Genomic DNA, 25,343 nt, shown 5'->3' on the forward strand with positions numbered 1-25,343 from the left:
GTGATCACAGGAACATCAACTGTCATGGTAAGTTTCACTCACACAGCTGTACTATTTTCACCATATTGATAACTGCTGCAGTAGCCTTAGCTATATGGGTAGATTACCCTAGCTAACTACATTTGCGAGGTGAAGGAGAAGAGTCCAGGAGCCCCTGGAGAATGGTCGTAGCAATGCTTGATCTGGATCTAGACAAGTAATCAAGCTTATAGTGCTTTGTAAAAGTACGTACAGAGGACCACGTTGCAGCTTCTGGAATACTTCTAGAATCCAATCCTTTCCAAAAAGCCATAGATGGAGCAAAAGCCCTGGTAGAGTGGGCCTTGACCTTGCCTGGAATAGTTTTGCTATGGTTAGTATAACAAAAGGAAATAGCCTTAGACAATCATTTAGAAATAGTCTGTTTTTGGCACAGGTTGCCCCTTCTTCTTACCTTCACAAGAAATGAATAATTGATCCAAAGATCTGAAAGATTTATTTTTTTCAAAATAGTACCCGAGTTGCCTGTAAACATCCAAGATATGGAGTATCCTTAATCCCTTATTTTTAGATTCATTAAAGAAAACAGTGAGATGGATAGTTTAGCTGAGATACCATTTTTAGCATAAAAAAATGAGTTCTCAAAGAAACCTTGTCCCTATGAAAAAATGAGATAAGGCTGACACACCATAAGACTTTGCAACTCAGATATCCTTCTAGTAGAAGTCAGAGCAATTGGTAAAACTATTTTTCATGTTAAGAGTCATAGGTCAGCCAGATTAGCTGGTTCAAACGAAGTAAGTGTTAGCTTTTTGAACACAAAATGAAGGTCCTAAGGAAAGGCCACCAGTTCTCTTGGAAGCCTCTTATGCAAAACCCCTTTCAAGAACATTTTGACATGAGACTGCTTTGAAAGAGGAGTTTATATGGTCAGAAATTAAACTTGGCAGAGGAATAAGAAAGACTATAGGATAATAACTCATACAAACATTGTAGAACCAGAGAACAACTAGCCCTGAATGGGTGCTGGTTATGTTGCTGGCACCAACTAGAAAACTTTTTCCATTTGCTAATATATGATTTTCTAGTAGCAGCTTTCTTGCCCTCATTAGTCCCTGCTGCACATCCTCAGTAAACAGGAGTCTAAAAGGAGGTAAAACCCTGTCATCTAGGTAGGCAGTTGAAGTTGATTGTGTTTGGGGTGTTTCAAAAAACCCTGTTCTTGGGTGAGTAGATCCAGTCTGTGAGGAAGTTTGTGGTAATTGCCCCTAGCCATTTCCAAAGGAAGGGAACACCATGGTTGCCTGGGCAAGAAGGGAGTCACCACAATGATCTTGGGGGATTTCTCTTAATCTTCAGAAGTGCACTGAATATTAGTGGAAAGGGTAGAAAAGCACACAGGAACCTTCCTGTCTAAGGAAAAGAAAAAGCATCTGGCTTCCAGGCCTTATTGCACTGAGTCCTGGAACAGAATCTTGCCAATTGATTGTTCAGTTGATTGTTCAGAGAGGCGGCAAAGACGCCTACCTGAGGAACTCATCACATATTTACCAAATCTGGAAGAACCCCTGATCTAGTTTCCATTCTTGAGGGTCTGCCCTGGTCCTGCTAAGCTTGTCTGCCATGCAGATTTGCTCTGACAGAATGTAGGATACCTGTAGAATGAGATTGTGCTGTAAAGCTATATCCCAAGCTAACATGGCTAGTCTGTAAAGGAGTTACAACCTCGTTCTCCCTTACTTGTTAATGTACCACATTACTATGGTATTGTCTGTAACCTCTTGAAGAGGTCCTGGGAACCAAAGATGGTTCAGAAAGTTGAGTGCTTTGATCATGGCAAGCATATCCTAGATATTTATGTGTGTTCATCTGTCCCTACTGTCCCACACCCCCTGCACTTTTATCTCTCCAGAAACTGCTCTCCAAGTAAAGTTCAAAGCATCTGTGGTGACTGACTGCTTTGGAGCAGGGAGAGAGATGGAAAGACCTGGATTTAAGAATCTTTGGAATAGGGAGGGAGAAGGGGAGATCTGGATTTAAGGATATTTGTTGTCTTCACCAAAAGATTTTTCTTCCGGCAAACCTCGGCACTGGGATTTGAAAAGATAAAGAATGTCGATGCTTGGACCAAAGAGATTTCAGATACCACTGTATCTTTCTCATATGTAGTCTTGCCAGAGGTATCAAGAGAATCATAGATGCCATGAAACCTAAAATCCTGTGGTATTCCCTCGCAGTGGTCAAAGTCTGAGTGGAAATACTTAGAAGATCTAGATAAAGATGTATTTTGTCTTAGAAATTAAGTTTCTAGTTGACATCCCAGGAACACCATCCTGTGAGATGGAGTCAAGAAAGACTTTTTGAATGTTGTCTTAGAATCACAGTTTGTATAAGAGATCTCTCATCCTAGAATGAGATTTCTGACACTTTGAAAAGACTCTGCAAAGATAAGCAAGTCATCTAAATATAGAAAAATATGGATACTCTGTAGCCTGCAATGAGGTATAATCAAAGCTAGAAACATTGTGAACACTCTTGGTGCAGTGGATAGTCCAAAGGGTAAGGCAAGGAACTGATAATGCGATCCAGACGCAAAAACCTTAAGAAATATCTGAAGTCTGGATGAATAGGGATTTGGTGATAAGCATCTTTTAAGTCTAGTGTTGCCAGCAAACTTGAAAAGTAAGAAGAGATAACAGGTTGTGAAGTGATATCATTTTGAATTTGGGCACAAACAGGTTTAGGAAAGAAAGAACTAGAATTGGTCTCCAAGAATTTTCTTTCTTTGATACTATAAACATCCTTGAATAAAACCCCTTCCCCAACATGGGAAGGAGGAATTGGTTCTATCATTCCTTGGGACAGTATGTGTGGAAGAACAGCTGGCAGCAAGAGTCTGAGCAGAAGAATGAGGAATGCCCCGCTGGAAAGAAGGAATTTCCTCCCATTGCCATCTGTAATCTTGAATGATTTTCAGAACCCATTTGTCTGAAACTATGTTGTCAAAGAGAAAAACTTTGATTCAAACTTTCTGGAAGAAAAAAGGGGAAGGGTTGGAGGGGGTCACAAAGTCTCTTGAACAGTCATTCAGACAATTTGGACTGTCCTTAGTTTTGGGAGGTTAAAGGCTTCTTTTTAGAACCCCCTTGCCATTTCTTCTTAAACATCTGTTTATTTGTATTTTGTTACAATTGTTTATTCTGCTTTTGCTAAAATTAAATGAGGAGATAGAAAATCCCTTGGAAATTTGGAAAAAGAGGGCTGAAAAATCTTAAAGAGATTCCCTAGATCAGCCTGCCTTGTTTATCACACATTCTGATCACCTCAGAGAGGCCAAACACTAAATCTTTATCCCAGGGAGAATTTAAAATATATTTTTTAGCATAATTTTGGAGGTTTTTGACAATGTAACCCTGCAGACTTCCTCAAAACTATACCAGTAGCCATATCCCTGGAAGACGTAACAACAAAGTCATACACACACTCTGCAAACAATGAATAGTAACCTGTGCAATAGAAGAAACTAAGTTATTTAAAGCAGATCTTCCTCATAAGCAGAAACTACAGATAAAACATTTTTCATACTTTCAGTATTTGTAAGAATAAATTTTAATATATTAACCTGACAATTCAAAATTCTGAAAATCAAAGTTGCATACGTGTACATTTTTTTGCCATAACTATCAATTATTTTCCCATCATTATCAGAAACAGGACTGGAATTAATTACTTGCTTAGTAGCAGTGGGATCAATTAACTGCTGGGCCAGGTTTGGGAATAGTGAATACAAATTTAAAAGATTGAGGAACTTTCTATACCCTATCTGCCTTGTCTGCATTTTATGGCAGCTGGCTGACTATCAAAGAAAATTGCAGGAAGTAACACACACATCCTCTAAAGCAGACAGAACAAAAGGATGGGTGCAAGTTCTGGAAAATCCTTCTGCAACAACTCATAGTATTTCCTGAGTGACTGAGACACCCCAAAATTCTCCAGCTGAAAACACTTGGGACACTCTAGTAATAGTATCAGAGTAAGAGAAACCCCCACAGGAAGGATAAGAAACTGAGATCTCCTCTGAGTCTGAATCAGGAATCTGAAAAAAAAATGCTACATCTTCCTGTTCAGATTCAGAATCTCGAATCTCTTCAGGAAAAGAAGATTCCCTCTTTCTTTTACCAGAAACTACTTTACAAGAAGGATCAATAGCCTAAATTAAATCTTGAGCCAGTCCCAGTAAACTACTCCTACCCAAAGAAAATTGATGAGTAGATGATACATGTTTGTTTTTCTGCTTCTTATTGACAGGAAAATGGGGCCAACTGTGTCATTAATGGGCATACCATTCTGACACAACAGGGGAACCTTCCCTGTTTCTCTCCCAGGACCAATGAGGTGGCTCTCTCTTGCCCCCTAAAAGCACACCAACACTCACAGAGGAGTGGCTAACCCCCAGTCCATAGGGGCTCTAGGGCCTACACCAGAGGGATTCAAGGTAAAAGATGAGTAGTCTGAGGTACAACAAATGGCCTCAGCAGAGTCACCTACCTGTGGTGAGGCAAATCGCTAACCTGCTTTGGTGGCAAAAGGCTGTTTGCTTATTTTTTTTCTTTTTCTGGCTGGAAGAAGGATCAACCATGAGACCAGTAATATAATCCATGATCAAGCGAAAATGATGCCTCTTTCTCAGGGAAAACAAGCAACAATTACCAGCAAACACTACCAGTCTACCAAAGATACATTTTTGACTAAAAAACAAAATAAAAAGCAATTTAAAACAATATGCCAGGCCCATTATATGACTGAGGGGGTGAGACCAAGGGGTGAGAGTTGGCAAACACTGGACTGAAAGCTTTTAATAAGTCAAGGAAGACAATACAAGGTAATGACTGATTCTGTGCATATGGATGGTGTTAAGGAAAGCTAGAAGGCAGTACAAGTGTTGTGGGAGAGGCAAAACCATGTTAGAATGGGTAGAGAAGGTTGTTAGTAGCTGACAGTGGATGCATTTCTCAAGGATGTTAAACAAAGTAGATAAAGTATACAAACATTTCTAAAGTTAGGGTTGTCCCCTGTGTAGTGGCAGGAAGTATGAAGTAGGGAACATGCTTCCTCTATAGATCTGTTTATAATGACAGAGACAGGCTAGGCACTGGCATTAGTGGCTAGCCTGAGGTGTTCTGTAAGAAGAATGTATGAGGTTAGAGTAGTTGGCTTCAGTTTACTGGGATATTTCTTTATTGTGGCAGTGTTTTTGCCAATTGATGACTGTGTTCTGTTTCTACTGAGTACTTCTTGAGCTAAAAAACACACATTTTCCCTTCAGACAAATTAAGTGACCAAAACGCCACTCAATTCTATCCCCAACTAAGTCTTCAGGGATTGGGTCTGTTAAAAAAAAACTCAGACCACCTGAGCATAGTTACATTTCCATACTCTATGCCATGGAGCCAGACATCACTGCTTAATTATGGTTTTAAAGAGCCATATTACAACATTTTTGGTACTCAGACTCAGACTGTGCTGATATGCAGATAGCAGTGGGGATTTCCTATTTAATTAACTGGATATTCATTTGTTAACTGAGATAGTGTATGTGAAAGCAGAATGTGCTACAAAATGTAGCATGTAGAATTTTGGAAAATTGTGTGTATAATCTCTCTATAAAAATATCACACACTAGTATTATTTGAGTTGAGAAATACAGTTTTCAATTTTTTAAACTATTCAATGTTTGTTTTAGGAATTATGTTTCCATCAGTTTTATTTAGTTATTTGCATCTGTTTAAATGGCTAGTCTGACAGATGATAGCCCCTCTTCATCAGAGACCAAAGGAGTAAAGCAGCAAGGGTACTGTGTAAGAAAATAACACAAGGAACATCAGTAGGAAACTGAACATAGCAGACAAAAATTTGAGTAATAAAGTGTCCATAAAGTCTAGTAAGATACATCATAGGCAACTATTTTGCCATCGGTGGTGGTGCTGCGGTAGCGTTGTCGTTTCACAGTAAGACGCTGTCCGGTTCGATTCTCAGAGCGTCTTCTGCATGGAGACATGCGTGAATGGGCGTGCCTTTGTTGAAGGTTGTACATCAGGGCTGGCAACTCGGTACATAAAAATCAACTGACAATTATTAGCAGACCGGAGTTCCGCTGTGGCGACCCCTAACCAGGAAAAGTGGAAAGACGCACACACACTTCATGATAAACAACAAAAATATCAAACTGAATTTTTAGTTTAATTCTAAACGCTGTATGATTTACTTGCAAAAGTCCAGTAATCTGCCACTGACTTCATTATAACAACAAGAAGCAGTCATTGAGAATGGCAATTTAGACTCAGTACTTACAACCCATCTGGGTTGAATGATATTGTTTGGTAGGGCTAAGTTTAGAGATAGCAAACTAGAATTATCTGCAATCAAGAAATGCATTTTACTTATATTATAGTCCTGAGTCAGTATAATTCCATGTAAGAGATATCTTATGTGCTATAATCACAACTGTTTCTGACGACTATGCTTTCATTTTCTGAGCCCTGTGCAGGAGTGGATTGGTAAGGCTTTTAGTTCCTGAAGGTTTTAATGACAATATGCCTGCTGCACCCCAAAAGAAAATAAAGGTTACAAAAAGTGTAAAACAGACATTTTCTTCATAGGACATTGATTTATACACTGGTTGCAGTTTTGCACCCGATAGAGGTGATGGTGATTTTATATCTTAGATTTAAAATAGAAAACGATGTCTATCATATGCTAAAAAGGTTTTTACAAAAATAATGTTCATATATTGTGCTTCAATTAAGACATTATATCTCAGAAATAAGAGATACAAAAAGTGTAGAACTACTTTATTCATAGGACAGTGGTCTACACACAGGGTGTAATCTTATAAATGATACAGGCAACGCTGGTTTTATATGTTATATTAATAAAAGAAAAATGCAAATTTTTGTTAAAACTCACCATAAATATGTGCAAATGAATACTACATATACTGCAACCTTATACAATACACAAAAAGAATCAGGAGTAAAGTTTTTCACTCATGATGTGCTTTCCAATGATGTATTATACATCACACCCTATAGTAGTTTGAATTGTTGCATTAAAATGTTTAAATATGCATATATATTTTAATAATATTTCCAAACAATACTCAAAGTGTAAGAAATTATGCATGTTACATGCAAAGTATCAGTGAATAATATGAGTAATTGTTGTGTGCCTGCTGGCATCATTTGTGCACATAACTTCTCCAGCTTTGATGATATTAATACAGATATTAATTTATTGCTCATGATAATAACTGCTGGAAAAAACAAACATATATTTTTGGATATATTCATGTTATGAACCTCATTTTATTTACATTTTTTACTACCACAATACGCTTGCAAGGACCCATACTCAAAATATTTCATATAGTTCATGATTGTACAACTGAAGTAAGTATGAAAAATGCATATTTCTATAACACTGTGCAATCATCAATAACTCGCCAAATGCACAGCTCATACTATCTGTTTCACTATCTACTTGTATTCAGTCATGTTAGTTTACAGATGGCACCTGGAGACTTGTGACATGGCCATCTATTCTTGAGATATCATTATTAATAGACAAATATTGCTAACAAATAAAGGTGAATGGCTATGCATGTGTACCTGCTACTCACCTCCTTTTGGGTCATTTTTACTACTGTCCACTGCATATCCAGCTGTGCACTTATACTCTTGTTACCAAGTCCAGTAGTACAACAGATTTCAAAAAAATATGCATATTTTCATTAACTTTTCACAGCCTTAAATACTTACTGGAGTATGCATCTCACATTTACTGTTTCACTGGGAACATGTACTAATTATTGTCAGGTTGTTGGTGATAACATTACTCCTGAAAGTAGAGGCTACCACTCTTGAGATATTTTCATTAATATGCAAACATTTATACTATTTACACCTGTTGGAACAAAGATGTACAGCTCATAATGTTTGCGTGTTACTATCACCCTGTGTGTGCAACACTTATACTCTTGCTACCAAGTACTTTAAAGGAAATGATTTGCCCTATAAAACAATAGGGATAGACTCTTTTTCAATATGCACATAGACGTTCTCTCAACATACTTCCTCCTGTACTGTCCTTTGTAGAGTACTTGCCAATGCTAAGTCCTAACACTGCTTTCACTGAGAGGATGTGCATGTGGTTGTGGTACATGGGAGTGGATGGTAATGCCAAAACTTTCTGTACAGAAAGTTGCAACACTGAGGTGAGAGTATATGTGTGGGAGGCTTTGTAGGTTAAGGCTAGAGTAAATGCAGGGGAAAGGGATAGAGTTTGTGTTGTGCATATATACTGTTATGTGTAAATTATGTGTCTGAGTGAGTGTGTGTGTGTGTGTGTGTGTGTGTGTGTGTGTGTGTGTGTGTGTGTGTGTGTGTGTGTGTGTGTGTGTGTGTGTGTGTGGCATAGGCAGAGTTTTTCAGTACTACAATGTGTAGGAATTAAGGATAGGGGCAGCACACACGAGTAAGCTGGAGCAGGGAGGCAAAATGTCAGACTTCTCCATCATAACTTCACTTTTTCCATTTTTATTACTTTATCCACTTTCTTTTTCTGCTTTGTCTTCTTCTATTTGTAGTACTTACATCTACAACCTACAAAAGCTGGCCGGCTTGCCATAGGGGCAGTACTTCTGCCTGTAACATTGATGACCATGTATCATGTAGTTCCTCAGGACACTGGAGGGCCAGTGGGCTGGGCTTTAGTGGTCAACAGTCAGCTCACTTATGTTGGAAATGTGGAGGTAAGCTTTCCTGGCATTGTGTTTCTCTCCATTAGAGGCTGGGAAGCAGCATTAGTGTCATACGGGTACTTGTGCACATAACAGGGGTAGACAGACATCGACACATCATGTGTGGTAATACACATGCATGTGTTGATTTCAATGTACACCCCTTGTCGCTCTGGGAATTGCAGGTCATTCAAAAAAATCAGTGTAGTCAGCAATAGATGGGGACAATTAGAATTCCTTGATTTTCCCTACTCTCTCCAAAGATGGTTATTGCTCTAGCATGTGTAACCCCTGGTTGACAGGCCTGGTCCACGGTCCAAGCTTAACAGTCTAGAAAGTTAGAAGCTTGACAGAAGGGCATCATCAGACAAGAAGATTATCATTTTGGCAATGGACACTGAAAACATAATAATTATTTAAGCATGCACTGATGTACTGGGATCATCCAATTGTGACAACACAAGCAATTTGTGCAATACTTCATCATATGCAGAGGTCATAGTAATTTCCTTAGTCTTGTTTGTCATTTCTTCATAATTAGTTTTATATTTCTAGCTATTGAAAACCAATACACTTTGCTTCTGTTTTCAGTAGACCCATTCCATGGCCGTGCTACATTACTCCTCTTTTTACATCTCTGCCGTTATTCCACCATGTAGTAAGCAGGAAATTCCAACCTTTCCTACTAGTTGGGGCATTTCACAAGTTTGCTGACCAAATTATTACAATTTGTATATATATAACCCTGACTTTTACCATGGAGCAGGCCTTTGGCCTATGGGGCGTAACTCTGTCAACTAAAAGTAAATGAAATAAATAAGTAGTTGATGAGGTAAGTAAACAAACAACAATAACAACAACAAAAGGAAAGCCATACTGGAATCTGAAAACAATAAACACTAGTGCCCTGTTAACTTGATCTTTCAGCCATTACATTGTTTTATATTAGTGAACATTACTGAAGCCGTACAATGCAGAGGTTAAGGTGTGGAGGACCCCCCCAACTTTGAATTCCTTCAACTTCCCTTTCCAGACATATTATTATGAGCAACTCATGTGTCCAGAAGTATCCCATGTAAAAGGGTTCCTGTTACCCGAAAAAAAATGGCATAAAAAATCCTCAATTGACGTATGTTCCCAAATGCTGGAAGATTAATCTAATGAGATTAAGCTTATGATGTGTGATCAGTATGCCAATATTTATTAATAAGCTCTTCATCTGGGCACAGTACAAATAATCATAAAACATAATAAAAGCAACTACAATAAAAGAAATAAATTACAAATATATGTAATGATGTAGTAAGTCCAGAACCACTAATAAATATAAGCAATAAACATACCCACAGCAGGATTTGTAAGCTTCATTAAAAAGATGCTTTCTCATGTCTTAGGTCAGCAAAGTGGAGCAGTGGTTAATGGTGTCACCTCACTGCAAGAGGTTCTCCAATTTGATTCTCAGTTGGGGTGCCTTCTGTGCAGAGTCTGCATGTCCTCCTTGTGTTCCCAAGGGTTTCTTCTGGGTACTCCGGTTTTCTCTCGCATTCCAAAGACGTGGCTGGAGCATTTCTCCCTGAGCTTTCACTGAAAATAGGCTCTGTCCTAGTCGGACTTTCCCAGTCAATAAATAAAAATAAATTATCACTGCCTAACAGGGATGAAGAGCGACTAACTATTACTTTAATGTCATTCTCTTCATATTGGGGGTACTTAATTTCTGTGGTTACCCTAGTTAAAAAGGCTGTGGGATGCATGATGTATGCAAGGATGCATGCATGTTATCATGTGTGCTCACACACTGCAGCTACGTGAACCTAAGCCTGTTAACAGCTGATTTGTCACTCCCCTTGTCCATTGCTGGAGATCAAACCAATGTCCACAGCACGAAGAGGGTAGTACATTAGTCATCATTCATTTCTCTCTTCTAGTGCCTTAGCTAGTAATAAAACTGGGGACACTGGACTGAAAACAGGGCCTCAAAAAGTATTTCAGCACAGCATATAAAATATATAACTTGTGCATTAGTAATTATCGTACTTTTATTTTCATTAATTATAAACCCTTATGATGGGTAAATCATATAAATGATACCATCAGCAGAGATAGAGAGACAATGGTAGGCAATTTAAACTTTCCCCAGTGTGTATTTAGCAAAGTCACAAAAGCATATTCAATAGCACATTTATTTCTGAAGGTCACAGATGGTCACTCCAGGAAGATCAGTGCACTACTTTATGCCTCTGATCCATTATTGAAAATAAGGCTGCATTCTGTAGCATTCAAGCAAACCACTTGAAACAACTAAATCTTTTGCAGAGTTGGAATAGCTGAACTATTCAGAAAAGCTGCAAGAACTGTCATTATATTATTCTTACTGTTATATATTATTTACAAGTGACCTTTATCTGATCAATAAGGGAATGTCTGATTTGATTCTACTTGAAAACCTGTGTGAGGAGTACACTGCTTGGGGAGCTAAAAGAAATTTTGCAAACTAATAAAAATAAATGTCAATAATAGAAAATCATGACAGATACATTATGCAACACCTTTCAAGATAATGGAATATGCTTCCCCCTATAGTTATAAAAAGTCAGTCTTTATTTTTTTTTTTCAAAAATTATCTTAATACATATGTGAGAAACAGAAACTATCAGTGATGTTGAAAGTTCTTGAAGGCCATTAAACTGTAAACTTGATAATCAAACATATGAATCTATATCAGTATGAACAGCTACATCCTGAAATTAATGAATATTCAAATCTAGATTGGCTTAAAGGGATGCAGCCCTGATTGTTTCCCAGACAACCCAGGACTGCTTAGTGATCCCAGAACTGGTGAAACAGGAAAAGAATAGAGACAAAAGCCTGCTTATTTCTGTTAAAAATGGAACGCGAGAGATTTATGGGCTGGAAAGTGCGTATTGTTTAAGCTCCCTTGGAGACCAGAAAGCCAGTACAGGCATTTGTTTAAAAAAGGTGGTGTCTGTAGGCTTATATTACTTGCAGATGTGAGTAATAGTCCCACATAATGCCCAGCACATTCTCAACCCGAGAAACATCACTGGGCATATGTAGCACTGAATACATAGTGCCTGTTTTAGGAAGAGTCCCCTACTGGATGTTCCTATATAGAAAACTCAAACTCAGCTTTAGACAGTATCAAGATGGCACTACTCAATGCTAGGAGTCCATATAGAAAGGTAACAGAACATGAGGCCCTCCTGCAACTTTTGCACATTCATATTTATATTTTTACTAAGACAAGGTTTCAATGACAATTCCCTTTCTATACCAGGGTTTAGCATCTATGATGCCTTCAGACCTTTAGAAAACTACAGTAGAGTATCTATGTTTGTTAGGAAAAAACTTCACTTCATTTCAAATTACCCACAACCCTAAAGCTTCCAAAGATCTAAAACACTCTTAAACATAATTATTACTTCACTGATAGCCACAGATCCCCATCACTGTTGCCCAAAGAGCACAGAAATTACCTTAGCACCATTGAAGCCTTAAATATTAACCAAATGCCTTCTTATTAGGAGACTTGGCACACGTACATCTCTAAAAATAGTTATATTTAGTACTTCCTAGACTTCATTAATGCCAATGTACTGGAGCAAATTGTAAAACTATGCACCAGAGGCTCTAATAGTTTTCACCTGGTCTTTACTAACCTAGCCCTCACCTGCAACCCACTCTGCATTTCCTCATCCCTGAATAAGTCCGACCACAAATCAGGTAACCTCTGTGTGAGGACTAATGGAGCCACCCCATCATCAAATGAGGCAATCAATAGGGACTTCTCTAAGGCAAACCTACTTCGACTTGTAGAAGACCTATGCAAAATTTCCAGCATTCAATTTAATATGGACCAACTGAGAATGCCGCTAAATTCACCTCTGACATTTACCAGCACCTAAACAGTTGAATAGAAAAGTCAGTGCCGATTCTCCTAAATATATCTGTAAGTTAATGAATAAACCTCTCTGGTGGACCTCCTGTATTAACAAACTGTACAACAAAAGTAAGAAAATAATGAAACTTTGCTAGAAAATCCCCATCTTCTTTATTTATTTATGTATTTATTGGCATTCGTTAACCAGGTTTGTCCGACTGGGCTTTTGGCCCATTTTCAGTGGAGACCCGAAGAGAAAAGCTCCAGTAGTACATTTTAAACAAGTACAATTTTAAACAATATTGATATAATAGCAGTTATAGCAAAAAGATTCACATATGTTGGGTTACATGCATAAAGTTAAAGTTGCATTAAAAAGAAGCTAAGTAATAATTTTACATTGTTATAGTTCAATAGGTCAACAATAAACATTTTTTGTTTGTATAAAATTGTGCAAATGCATAGTAGACACATTGGAGAGAGAGGTGTAATGAGGTACTAAGTATGGTCCTTTTGAGGGTACATAAAGGAAGGGAAGACTAGGTGGGGTCATGGCAAGGGCAGGTTCTGGAATTGAGAAAATAAGCTTTTAGTTCATTTTTAAAGTGTGAGGTGTGGGAGATTGAAGTCTTACCTCAAGACTATACTGAAACATGCTGGCAAGGAACTTAAAAACACTATTAATAAATGTAAAACAGATTATTAACATAAGACTGCTATAATTCTAAAGAAAAAACACAAAACTTTTTTTCATTTATGTCAGAAAATTTCTGCACTGAGCTCATCCATAATATTATCCATTTTGTCCTCAAGGATATAGCTAATATACTAGCAGACCGATTTAGTACTAACTTTATTCCCTCTACCCACATTGTTGCCTCTGCTATCCCTGAGAATTTTGTTTCTCCCATAAATACCTTGGAATAAGTCTTAATCCAAAGGCTAAAACTGATACTTCCATAGGACCAGACAACATACTAGACTGCATTCTTATTAGTGCCAAGTATGTACTATCGGAGCCTCTACTTAAAATGTTCATCCTCAGCTTATCTACAAGGCTCTTTCTTGATGCTTGGAAAACACTCACTATAACTCCCCTACACAAAGTTACCCCCTCTACAAACCCATTTATAGGCCCAGCAGCCTCACCAGCCTTATATACAAAGCCATGGAACATATCATAGCAGAACTCATTAAATCTTTCAACTACCCTAATAGATTAGCACAATTCTTCTTACACTGAATCGCCTACAGGTAGCTGCGAGGTGATCTGTGTCTCGCTTTTCAAGCCATGAAAGACTCAGTCCTATTTGAACTACTATTTCTTCGTGAAACCAGTGGCTCTACAAACACCTGCACTAAAGGCTTAAATCTACACCAACAAATAAACAAGAATCACGGCAGAAATATGTTTCTAACTTAGCATATTCCTAGCCTATGGGATAAGTTACTACTACAAATCAAAGTACCACTTTAGCAAGCTTTAAAGCTAGTCTTGATGACTTGATAGGTCAACACAAATTTACACCATGGTTTTCATGTACAACCTTGGGAGATGACCACTTTTAAGTGCTGGAAAAGAATGTTAAGAACTTTTATGTTTGTCTGCTTAAAGTGTATGTGCCTTGGCATATTATGGTTGCCATGATCACTTCCCTGTTGTGTTTCTGTGTTCCTGTGTTTCTAAATCTAAACTAAACAATGGGAAGGAAGATGGGAAGCTAAAGCAAACATACAGAAAAAAGAAAATATAATGTAAACTGCTGATGAAACAAAGCTAGAAAGTGCAATATAATTTACATAAAATCTCTCTTCCTTTGGCTGAGGGAATCATTTAAGCAACTGTACAAGAAATGAAAAACAGAAAGTAAAAAATGTGAGGTTTCTTTCTGTAAGACTCCTTTCTGGAGCTTCTATAATTCAAAACTTCCAGTTTTATTATTATTATTTTTTCCAATTTGTTGGTGTGTAGAGTTGAAAACTGTTATCAGATAATTTTATCTGGATTTAAAATACTATGACAATGGAACTAATTTTCTCTGTATGTAGTTTACATATGTTCTGTTGTTTCTCCTCTGAACAGCAATCTGGAGCAAGAATGCCATTTTGTATGGTGTAGATGTATTTGCAAAGCATGTTACAGGACCAGTGAGGCTCAGTGGTGCAGCAGAGGGCAGCATAGTTGCACAACAGGTAGTGTTGTCACCTTGCAAGAGGTTCGATTCTCAGCTGGGGTGCCTTTTATGTGGATTTTGTGTCATCCCTATGTTCATGTGGATTTTTTCCACATGCTCTAGTTTTCTCCCACACTCCAAAGACATGCAGTAGGTGGACTGGACACTCTAAATTCCCCATAGCTGTGAGTGTATATGTGTATGTGTGGTATGAAAGAACAACTGCAGCAGGGCTAGTCACCTGGTGGCATGAACATTGGCTCTAGGTGAATGTCACTGTTAAAGTGACAACCCAACCCCATGTGCAAAAATGGGAAAAAAGGGGTTGTGGATGGATGGATGGATGGATGGATGGATGGATGGATGGATGGATGGATGGATGTTACACATCAAGTACAATATGCTTGTGTGGAGTTGTTCCTGTCCAGATATCCATTTATGGATATTTTTACCAAAATATATAGATTAGCGATTAACCAGTAATTATACAGTTTCATTCATTCATTTATCCTTCTGTTTGAGGTGTCTACTAATACTGCTGTCATTATGAGCATCCTCTGATAATGCTGTATAAGTCCTTTGAAGACCATAGCCTACATTATGATGACATGTGCAGAGCAGTGAATGAGAATGCCTTCAGAGATACTCTGATAACTACAATGATATTCATTTATCATTTATAGACCAGGAGAGTGACCAATATGCTTTGCTACGTTTCTGTCACCACTTGCCACTGCACACATTCTGTTCTGTTCTTCTCTAGTCACTCCTTCCACATTGTGTTATACTGCTATTACCATGCTTTATATGCCTCTTTTTATTCCACCTCAAGTATGCAATATTCTTCGCCCTATATAACAGCGTCTCTTTAAAAATTGTCCTTACAAAAGTGACAATGCATCCTCATCAACTATCTCTCTTAAACTGACTCTGTCATCCTTTTCTGCATTGGATTTTATTCTTATCTATTTCACAGATTCCTGGTTCACCAAAGCCCCTTTTATGTTCTTATTGAAGCACTAACAGAGTTTTATCATTTTTATTAATTTCTGATTGTCTTCTGTATTGGGTATCTGATTCATCACACCTATTGCACTGGCTATGATCTGGTTATTCCCAAAAAAAAAAACACCTACATGGAAGTTAAAGCCATGCACAGAATAAAAAATTAAAACTAAGAACTAATTGTACAGTGGCAAGTAATTTCAAAAATGCTTAGTAAATTATGTATTTATAAAACTTATTTTTTTTATTTAACTCAAATTGTTAGCACTTGCTTTCAGACAGAATATAAGTCCTTCAGGCATTCTTGCGGTTTCATGCCTTTGTACAATTAATTGCTAGTCATGATTTGGCTATTGCCATGGATTGATCTGAATGATATACAATATAAATGCCAACCAACATTTGAACTCGGTTTACATTAGCAATAGTCTTACCACCTCATCATAAAAAAACAGAGTTATATTGCACCTATAATGACAAATTATTTATGTATCTCATACTAACTGGTCAATAAAAGCAAGCAGGGCAAGATAGCTTCAGCATCTGACTGAATGTTTCCTCACTTTAATTATTTTTGATACTGATGAATATGCCAGCTGTTTCTTGTTATTAGAGTGTATGACTATAAAGCACTTTGTGACTTAAGGTGAGGCTTACCAGTATTTCGAAGTTTGTTGTTTCGCAGGACTGAAGAGATGACCAGTGTATTCCCAACAATATCCGTCACCATGGTAACAATAAGCGCAGTGGCCAGTCCCATGGCAAAAGGCTGCAAACTTTGGAGATTGTTTTGATTATTATAAAGCTGTCCCCCATAATTTATCAAGCTCATATTATCATACATTTTATTCAGATGTATGTTTTCTTTTTGCTTAAGCTTGCAACATTAACAGAGCAACTAACCAAAAGTAATGTGAGGACTATACTGCTAAAGTAGAAACTGTTTTAAATGACTATCACTTCTAGTATGCTATATTTTAATTCACAACCATCCGTTCTTGAGAGTTTTATATGAGCAAGATGTACACCAGTTGATGTTTAGAGGCAGGCTATTTGTTAATGCCTTAACCAGTCTTCGTTGTTTTTTTGACTTGGTTATGCTGCAAAACTATCCCCATTTTACAAACCATCAAAAAAGAAATACATTTCTTTAAATATAAAATGTTGTGTTTAGAGTTAAGATGCAAAGGAATTATCTGATATCTAAGCTATCCAGAAATGTATTTTATGAAGCAGCATTAAAATTAAATGCAGCAGCTGGATTAAAAAAAAAATGTTATTTTTCTCAGCACATCATCCTTTTATAATGTGAGGTATTCTCAGGAGAGGTTACATTGCCTTAATTACATAAAAGTAACACATTACTACAGACATTAACAATTGCTGTGGGTTATATGTTTAACTTATAAGCCACATGTAGATTCCAGTCAAGGATTTTTGTTGCAGCTGAGTGTTGTGTTTAGACATTTCAGCCCTTAGCATGTCATTATTATCTGTATACATTTTGCACATGTAATCCATTGATGCTTGATCTGCTAGTGCTTCTGCTATCCAACACATCTCTTGACTTATCTACATTAAAACATTATAGCACTGGTATTCCAGAGACATAGCAAGTGGACTGAAAAAGGAACGTCTTTAAAGAATAGCAGGACAACAAAAAATGACTTCATATAGTTAGTGATAAGGAATGTTTACAGGCTTAGCTCAGTAATGTTATTATATATGTACCCATTTTGTGATATTAGCTTGTCGGCTGAGTAAACCGATTATAACAACTGCTTTTCTTCAGGGTTGATCAAGGAAGACTGTCTGATTAACAGATTTATAAACTATGCAAGCAGAAACTGAAAATCACAGATTATAAAAATGAATCGTGTAGTCTTAGAATCATAAGCTCATAGTAGTTACAAGGCAAATAAACAGTGATGCCATTTCTTCCTTGCTAATACCTACCGTTTGGCTTTGTCTCACTTTTCAAGGAGGCCCAGGCCAGTCCATACTGGGGGAGGGGGTTTATGAATACACATCTGTTTTTTCAGATGTTTTTAAGGGGAGACAGTGTGTCACACTGCTTAACTTGAAGAGAAACTTTGTTTGATAGAGAGGAATATTGAATTGTCAAACATGCTGGGCCATTTTGTTCACAGAATAACAGTAGTTGGCTGCAGACAATTAATCTCTTCTCCCCACTGTTATTCTCACAGTTCATCAGCAACCTGTCAGCTCATGTGCCTCAAATTCCTAGCATCCTGTATACTATAGGGACAATGTCTTTCATTGCACAACAAAAAGATCTAGATCTCAGCTTGCTATCCCAGTGATTTACAGAAAACACCTTTATCCTGAATTCCAGAAAAACAAAATCCACAATTTTTGGAACCAGACAAAAGCTCATCTCAATGTCCTAGCACTGGGTAATATTTTACAATATCAAAGGTCTTATTAAAACTGCACCACACTTCAAGTATCTTGAAATCTGACTTCACCAGTCTCCAGTCTCTTAACTTTGACTTCCATTATAAAATTGAAAATTAACACCTCCCTATTTTGAGCAAAAAAAAAAAAAGATATCATACTTCGTACCACTAGTGGGTAGAGTAGCAATTAGCGAAGGTTCATAGGTAAATACTAGGCTTAACAGTCTACATACTTTTCCAACGAAAAAGGAAAGTCAAAAAGGAGAAGTAATCCAGCTGCTCGAAAATTTTATTCACCAACAAAATAACAATGAATGAACGCTATTATCAGACCATGCGTTTTCGTCCTACAATGGACTTCATCAGATACAAGTTCATTAACAGGTTCTCCGCTATTATATACTTAAAATCATTAATGCCCTAACCAATCACTTCATTCATTTAATTTATACAAATAGATTTATCCAATCAATTAAAATGTAAACTTCCTTCATTATTATATATAATTCATTTGTGTAAAAAAGTGATAAAATTGCTTTAAAGCATATAGGATTTATTATAATCAATTTCAATTAATATGTTACATTTATTAAAATCTGTTTATGTTCTTTATGAGTTTATAAAAACAAATAAAATGAATTAGTTCTTTAAAATTCCCATTCTTAGGTGTATGTGAGGAAATACTGCCATCTACTGGCTTTTTTATGAAGGTCCAATTTATCTAAATCTTAGTTGCTTTTAATTTTAGTAATGGTAGAATAGAGATATATTCGTTTAGTCCTGGGGTTTTATTTGCTTCCAGTGCTAGCTGCCGCCATAACTCCCTATAGCCTATACTTTCTTCCCACGGACCCCCTCTAATGTCCTTTTTAACCTGGTCCAGTACAAAAAATCTATACCTGTATTCTTCACAAACCTGTGAATGTCTGTAAAGTGCATTTGTGTCCTTACATTTTTTTATGTCGTACATATGTTCATATATCCGTTTTCTCAGGGTTCGTTCGGTTTTACCGACATAATATGATGTACAATTTACACAAATAGCCAGGTATACCAATCCTCTGGACTCACAGTTAAAGTACCCCTTACTGCTTAACCAAAGATGTCTACTTTCCAAGAATAACTTTTCTAGGTTTACAATAAATTCACATTGTCTGCAGTTACCACATTTGTATGTACCTAGTTTATTAGGTCTTATTAAAACTGCACCACACTTCAAGTATCTTGAAATCTGACTTCACCAGTCTCCAGTCTCTTAACTTTGACTTCCATTATAAAATTGAAAATTAACACCTCCCTATTTTGAGCAAAAAAAAAGATATCACACTTCGTACCACTAGTGGGTGGAGTGGCAATTAGCGAAGGTTCATAGGTAAATACTAGGCTTAACAGTCTACATACTTTTACAAGTCTAGCCAATGACAATAGGTCAGAATCAAGCCCTATACCTCTACCTTGACTTTCATTTGCCCAGGTTGAATATGGTCTCCCTATCATAGGTAATACATTCAAAAAAAAAATAGACCACACTACAAACCACAGCCAACAAGATCTGTGGATTTATAACCTCATCCCCAGCCCCCCTCAATGCAACATCCCACTGCTCAATTCTAGCAAAAGCAAAATGGCTACCCATAAAGCAAATATGCAAATTACTCATCTCATCCTTAGCCTACAAATTAATAAACCTAGAAACTTTCCCTTTCTTTTCCAGCCTCTTCTCAAAAGAACTCCACTAGTAAACTTGTCTCAAAATCTTCCCACTCCATAAATTCCCCTGCATACACCACAGACCACTGTTATTCAATAATGGCCCCACAATCATGGGAATCACTGCCAATAAATCTAAAAGTAATCTCACCCTTTCAAAAAGACAAGCACAAACCTCAGTAATTCCTGCTTGATCAAGCAACGTATAAATGCTTCACAAATCAAGGGATCATATGAAGCCCAGAGTCATGTTACTCCTCTTACAGTAATCTCTGCTACCGGCAGACCAACAACCAACTAAGTGTCCTTCATGGAAATCAAAGGAGCCATAGGAATTTCAAGGATACCGAGTGTCGCGACCATTAGACCTTGCCAGCTCCCACCCTAGACTGTACCTCCCTTCTCAAGAAGGGCTAGACCAGTAATGACTGGAGTGAATTTATTAATGCATATCCAATTACCCAGGTCTTGTTTGCAGGAAAATAATGTATCACATTGTTTTATCTGCAGGGGGAGACTATTCCAGAGGTGAGAGGGACACCGAGTAACAAATCTGTCACTCCACCTTATTTTATTGATCTGCTGAAGCAGGTTTAGGTGTCCTATTTTTGTATTAGTGTGAGTGATTTCTGATGCTATATGAGATCCTAGTCTACCAGTTTACTGACTGAGCAGAAGGCAAGGCAAGACATAGGTCTCCTCTGAGGACCCTATAAGACACAGAAAAATGTCTTCTCTGGCAGCCTAGGGATTTTAAGCTTGTGGAACCTCTGTGTTCTTTCCAACTGTTTAATATGTTTGGTGTGGTACATCTCAAATGGAGCATTGTATATTATAATTGTTCTGATCATTGTTGAATACAAGGGGGCAATAATCTGTTTTGATCTGTGTAATATTACCTTGGTAATCAATTACAACAAGTAGAAGGATTACCTACATATAGTGGTCAAAGGAAAGGGAATTATCACCCCAGGTATCCATGTCTCAAAGACTCAAACTACATTCTCCTTTTGAAGTGGAGGATTGTCGATGCTAGATCCTGGAGGATGCTTATTTTGCCAAATGCAACTATGTTACCTTTTTTAGTATTTAATTCAATCCCATTTTCTATACACAATTCAGATTTATTATGTTCTGCCTTGTATTGTATGCTCATAAGCTGGACACCAGTGCAGACTGAATCTATATATATATATATATATATATATATATATATATATATATACACACTCACACACACACACACACACACACACACACACACACACACACACACACACACACACACACACACACACACACATACACACACACACACACACACACACACACACACACACACACACACACATCAATACTCTTTGACTGTTTTGATAAATTACTACTCGTTGTACAACTTCATATATATTCTATAACCTGATATGTTCTACAGTGTGTAAACTATTTATTCTATTTTTCCACAAACTGTGCTTTTTTTCTGTTTTTTTATTGCACTTCCCCAGACTGAACCTGTAAATAGTTCACCCAGTTCATCATTCCACCATGGTTAACAAATGAAAACAAAATAAAATAAATAATGCAGGGCAGTGGGTGGTCAATTCACATTGTGCATCAAAAATTTCCATCATATGCCAAACAGGATTGAAGATACAGTAGGCCACAGTCTGCATCATATGCACAGGTGGTAGGGGACACAATGATATATGACTGACATCACATGTGTGGAGGGGATATCACCAGTGGTGCATACATAATTTTGTGGTAGGGATGCTCTGTGTCATATACAATGTCCTCTAATGACTGTGATGGGGTGTTGTTCTGTGACAGGACAGTCTCTGGGAGGTGTTGACAGGATTTGACCTTGTCCAGGAGGTGTGTCACTAAGTGGCCATGATCTAGAGCTACTGCACTGGCCTGTTGTGGTGGAACTACAGGCCACCTGTGACAGGAATGTTATGTCACTGAGGGAATAAGACTTGTATAGATGATGTCCTGTCCCTTAAGACTAGCAGTAGTTTTTACCATTAACATGAAGTGGTGAAGTGAGATACATCTAAACCTGCAGGAGCAAACTATACGGAAAAGCCTTATTATATGACCACCTCATGTACATACCAACTCTCACTTCCAACACTGCTGGACAGGACAGTTATGGTGGCACTTGCTATCCTCCACATGGAGATGGATAGGGCAACACATTTTGCCACCATAGCCCTCATGAAACCAGGTATGGCATCATCACTCAAGTTTATAGCCTCACCAAAAAATTGGCAATGATGAATGACATCCTCAGTGAAGTCACACACCACACCAATCATATCAATATCAACATGGATAGCAGCAAACTGTGCTGTGTGCAGATGATGGTCCAGCACATCTGTTGATTAAGCCTTAGTGCTGCTCTTACATTAAGGGCTGCCTCTGACATGCAATGGTGTGAGGAACCCCCACTAGGCTTCCATACAGTGGGTATACCAACACTGGAGGCAGTTCACCCTCCTGGCACTGCAGCCACAAAGGAAGCACTGCCAGGTCTCTCACTCATGAAATAACTTACTTTGATAGGGATGTGAGCTCTCTCACTGTACAGCTGGCAGCTCAGGTGTAGTTGAAATCATACCTTCACCCTGCTTAAGGTGTAAAAACTATCAGGGGGAGAAAGACAATATGTGTGTGTCAGTCTGTGCCTCATCATCATCATCAGAGCCTGCATAGGTGTTGACATCAGCTGCTGTCCTGACCTAGCATGCATAGGTATAACTGTAACAGTGGTCCAGCTTGTGAATATATAATACAAGACAGAGCAGAGTGCATCAGATTACCTCATCTACATGTGAGTCACTGTGCTATGAGTATAAGCAGCAGTACATGCTATGCATGTATCTGCCATCCAACCCCTCTGGAGGACATGACAAAACCTATGAAAACAAAGCACATAGTTGTAGGCTGGTAACTGCTGGGGACAGTGAGCTACCAGTTATAAACAGTGGGTTGCAATATGTATACATAACACACATGGTGAACAGCTACAAGAATACAGTATTTACTGATATGGACCATGGGGTACTCAACTGATACTCCGAGAATACAAGCAGGGACAAACATGTACATGTGCACAACTAAGGTGGGTGACACACAGAAGCCGAAAAGGATATATAGGTGAAAGTCCACTTTTCCCTGACTGCACATGTTGGGAATACCAATGTGACAGTGGACTCCTATAATACGATGTTGGGATTATACCTGGGGGCCCATAACTGTTGCTCCCCCCTCATAGGCTGTAGGCTGCATGTACTGGACATGCAGGATGCTATAGGAATATACAATCCTGGTAGTGGGATGTCTTCCTTCACCTACTGGGTAGATAAACAACTACATCATTTTTGTATGCAACTACAGATTTTTATGTATGGATTATATGCAGGTGCACATTATATACAAATAATAATATAGATCAATACATGTGCCTATTCTGGCAAGGGCTTACATGTGCATCACACCAGAGGTATACCTGCTAGTATAGTACTGCATAATATCAAGTTGCTACTCAGGGCTGAGTATTCTCACAACTCTGATTCTCTGCTGCCAGAAACTGGCTTCAGTATGCTGCCGGTAATGCTGCTGCTCCTTTTCTTCATGTTTGTTTTGGCATTTAAAACAGCAGACCATCCATTTAAGTTGCAAGTAAATAGAAATGTGCATGGCATGTAGCAAAATGCAGCTATGTTTCACATATGTCTGTGAATCACTATATTTCAGTGAAGTACAAATCTGACATAAGATGCAGAAGGGTTACGCATCACATCACTGATTACAGTGTGCAAAAGAGTCATTGTGTGCAACCTCTATATGTTGCATCCCATATTTCAGTTAGGCTGCACTGCTTGCAACTGAGAATGCATATCTGCATCATGAATCTCAGGCTACCATCTTGTTTTATAGGACGTTCATGGTAATGACTGCTGATGCTAATACCCCTCAGACAGTGCCAGCCTGCTGTGGCTTGGACAGCAAGGTAATGCTCTACCCGGTGCACAGCTAGTGCATGGATGTGGAAGTTGGGATCCTATGAGGGATGATATGACCTTGTTGAGTTGCCTAGTGAGGTGGCAGGTATTCCCAGAAACAGACAGCAATCTAGACTCCATATGATGACCTGCGTTGCAGGTACCCTGAAGCTCTCCAGCAGTGGGAAGTAGAGAAGAGGCAAGAAAGGCCTGAATGGTGCATTGAGTTTGCAGTTGCTATTGTTTTTTAAAGTTTAGTTTATCCTTTCATGCTGCCATTCAGATCTGTGTTGCCAATAAAGGCTATCTCCTCTGACAGCTACCAGGCCATATACTGTGCTCCAAGTCGAGGGCTCACATGTACATCACACCAGAGATAAGCTTGTTACCACAGTTCTGCAGAACATTGTGTAATTCCTCAGGGTTCTGTCTTCTAAAATTCTGTCTCTGCTGCCAGTATCTGGCTTCAAAATGCTTTTGTTAATGCTGTTACTGCTGCTCCAGTTTGGTTTGTGATTTAGCATTGAAAATGGCAAACAACAAACTTATTCTTCAAGTAAATAGCAGTTTGCATGGCATGTTTGTAAATGAGGCTAACTTCTACATATGTCTATGAATCAGTGTATTTTTGGTGATCTACTATGGGAAACTATGTGCTGTGTCTGATGCTTGCCTATCTGCCTTGGCACTGCTGCACATTTTGGGGCAATTCATAGCCAGAGTTGTGAGTCTGTGGGCATCAAGTAAAGCTTCTGCTATTTTACATATATGTGTGGGACTGTAGCTTTTTATTTGCAATCATTATATCAGGTTGTAGATTAGCTGTGTGGTTTTAGTCCCATTTTCAGGTCTCTGCATTAATGCATGTCCATGCGAGCTGCAGCTTTGCACTGAAGTCTGCATCTCTGTTACATCTGTATGAGGTACCTGTTTTGTTCTTTTTATCTTTCACCTGATTAGAGTGAGAGTAGTCATAGTGGCTGCCACAGGAGGCAGTTGAGACTTGCAGCACAGCATAGTTAGTGTGGCATATACTAAGTTGTTCCATTTTACCTGTGTAATTTGTAGGACATGGACATATTTTGTAATGCTGGCCTTCCCATAATGTCTTATTTCTCCAGGTCATGAAGCCAAGGAGCCCGATGCACATCAATGTCTGTTGACCCCTATCCCTGCGGCTGCAGCTGTCACAGAAGAGAGGACTTAGATATCTTTCCTGGGGGTTCTCACCCATTCCAGGCAGGTACCTGGTTCATTCATCCACTACCATGCCCTTGCTGGAGCACATAGCAGATGCATTAAACCAGCAGGCTGCTATCATTAGGCCACCAGACCAGGGTGTGGTCTTTC

At 38.3% G+C, this 25,343-nt stretch overlaps 1 protein-coding gene across 1 annotated transcript in view; it reads right to left on the reverse strand.

Annotated features, from left to right (window-relative positions):
- Positions 1-16,616, reverse strand: part of LOC122787985 (D(5)-like dopamine receptor) — a 114,847-nt gene extending 98,231 nt beyond the window's left edge. Inside the window, exon 1 of the mRNA XM_044054912.1 lies at positions 16,514-16,616. Coding sequence (XP_043910847.1) covers positions 16,514-16,616 — 103 coding nt within the window. The remainder of the gene's footprint in view (positions 1-16,513) is intronic.
- Between the last annotated feature and the right edge of the window lie 8,727 nt (positions 16,617-25,343).

This window comes from Protopterus annectens, chromosome 13.part0 (assembly GCF_019279795.1).
Source record: "Protopterus annectens isolate FY-2018-M chromosome 13.part0, PAN1.0, whole genome shotgun sequence".
NCBI lineage: Eukaryota > Metazoa > Chordata > Ceratodontiformes > Protopteridae > Protopterus > Protopterus annectens.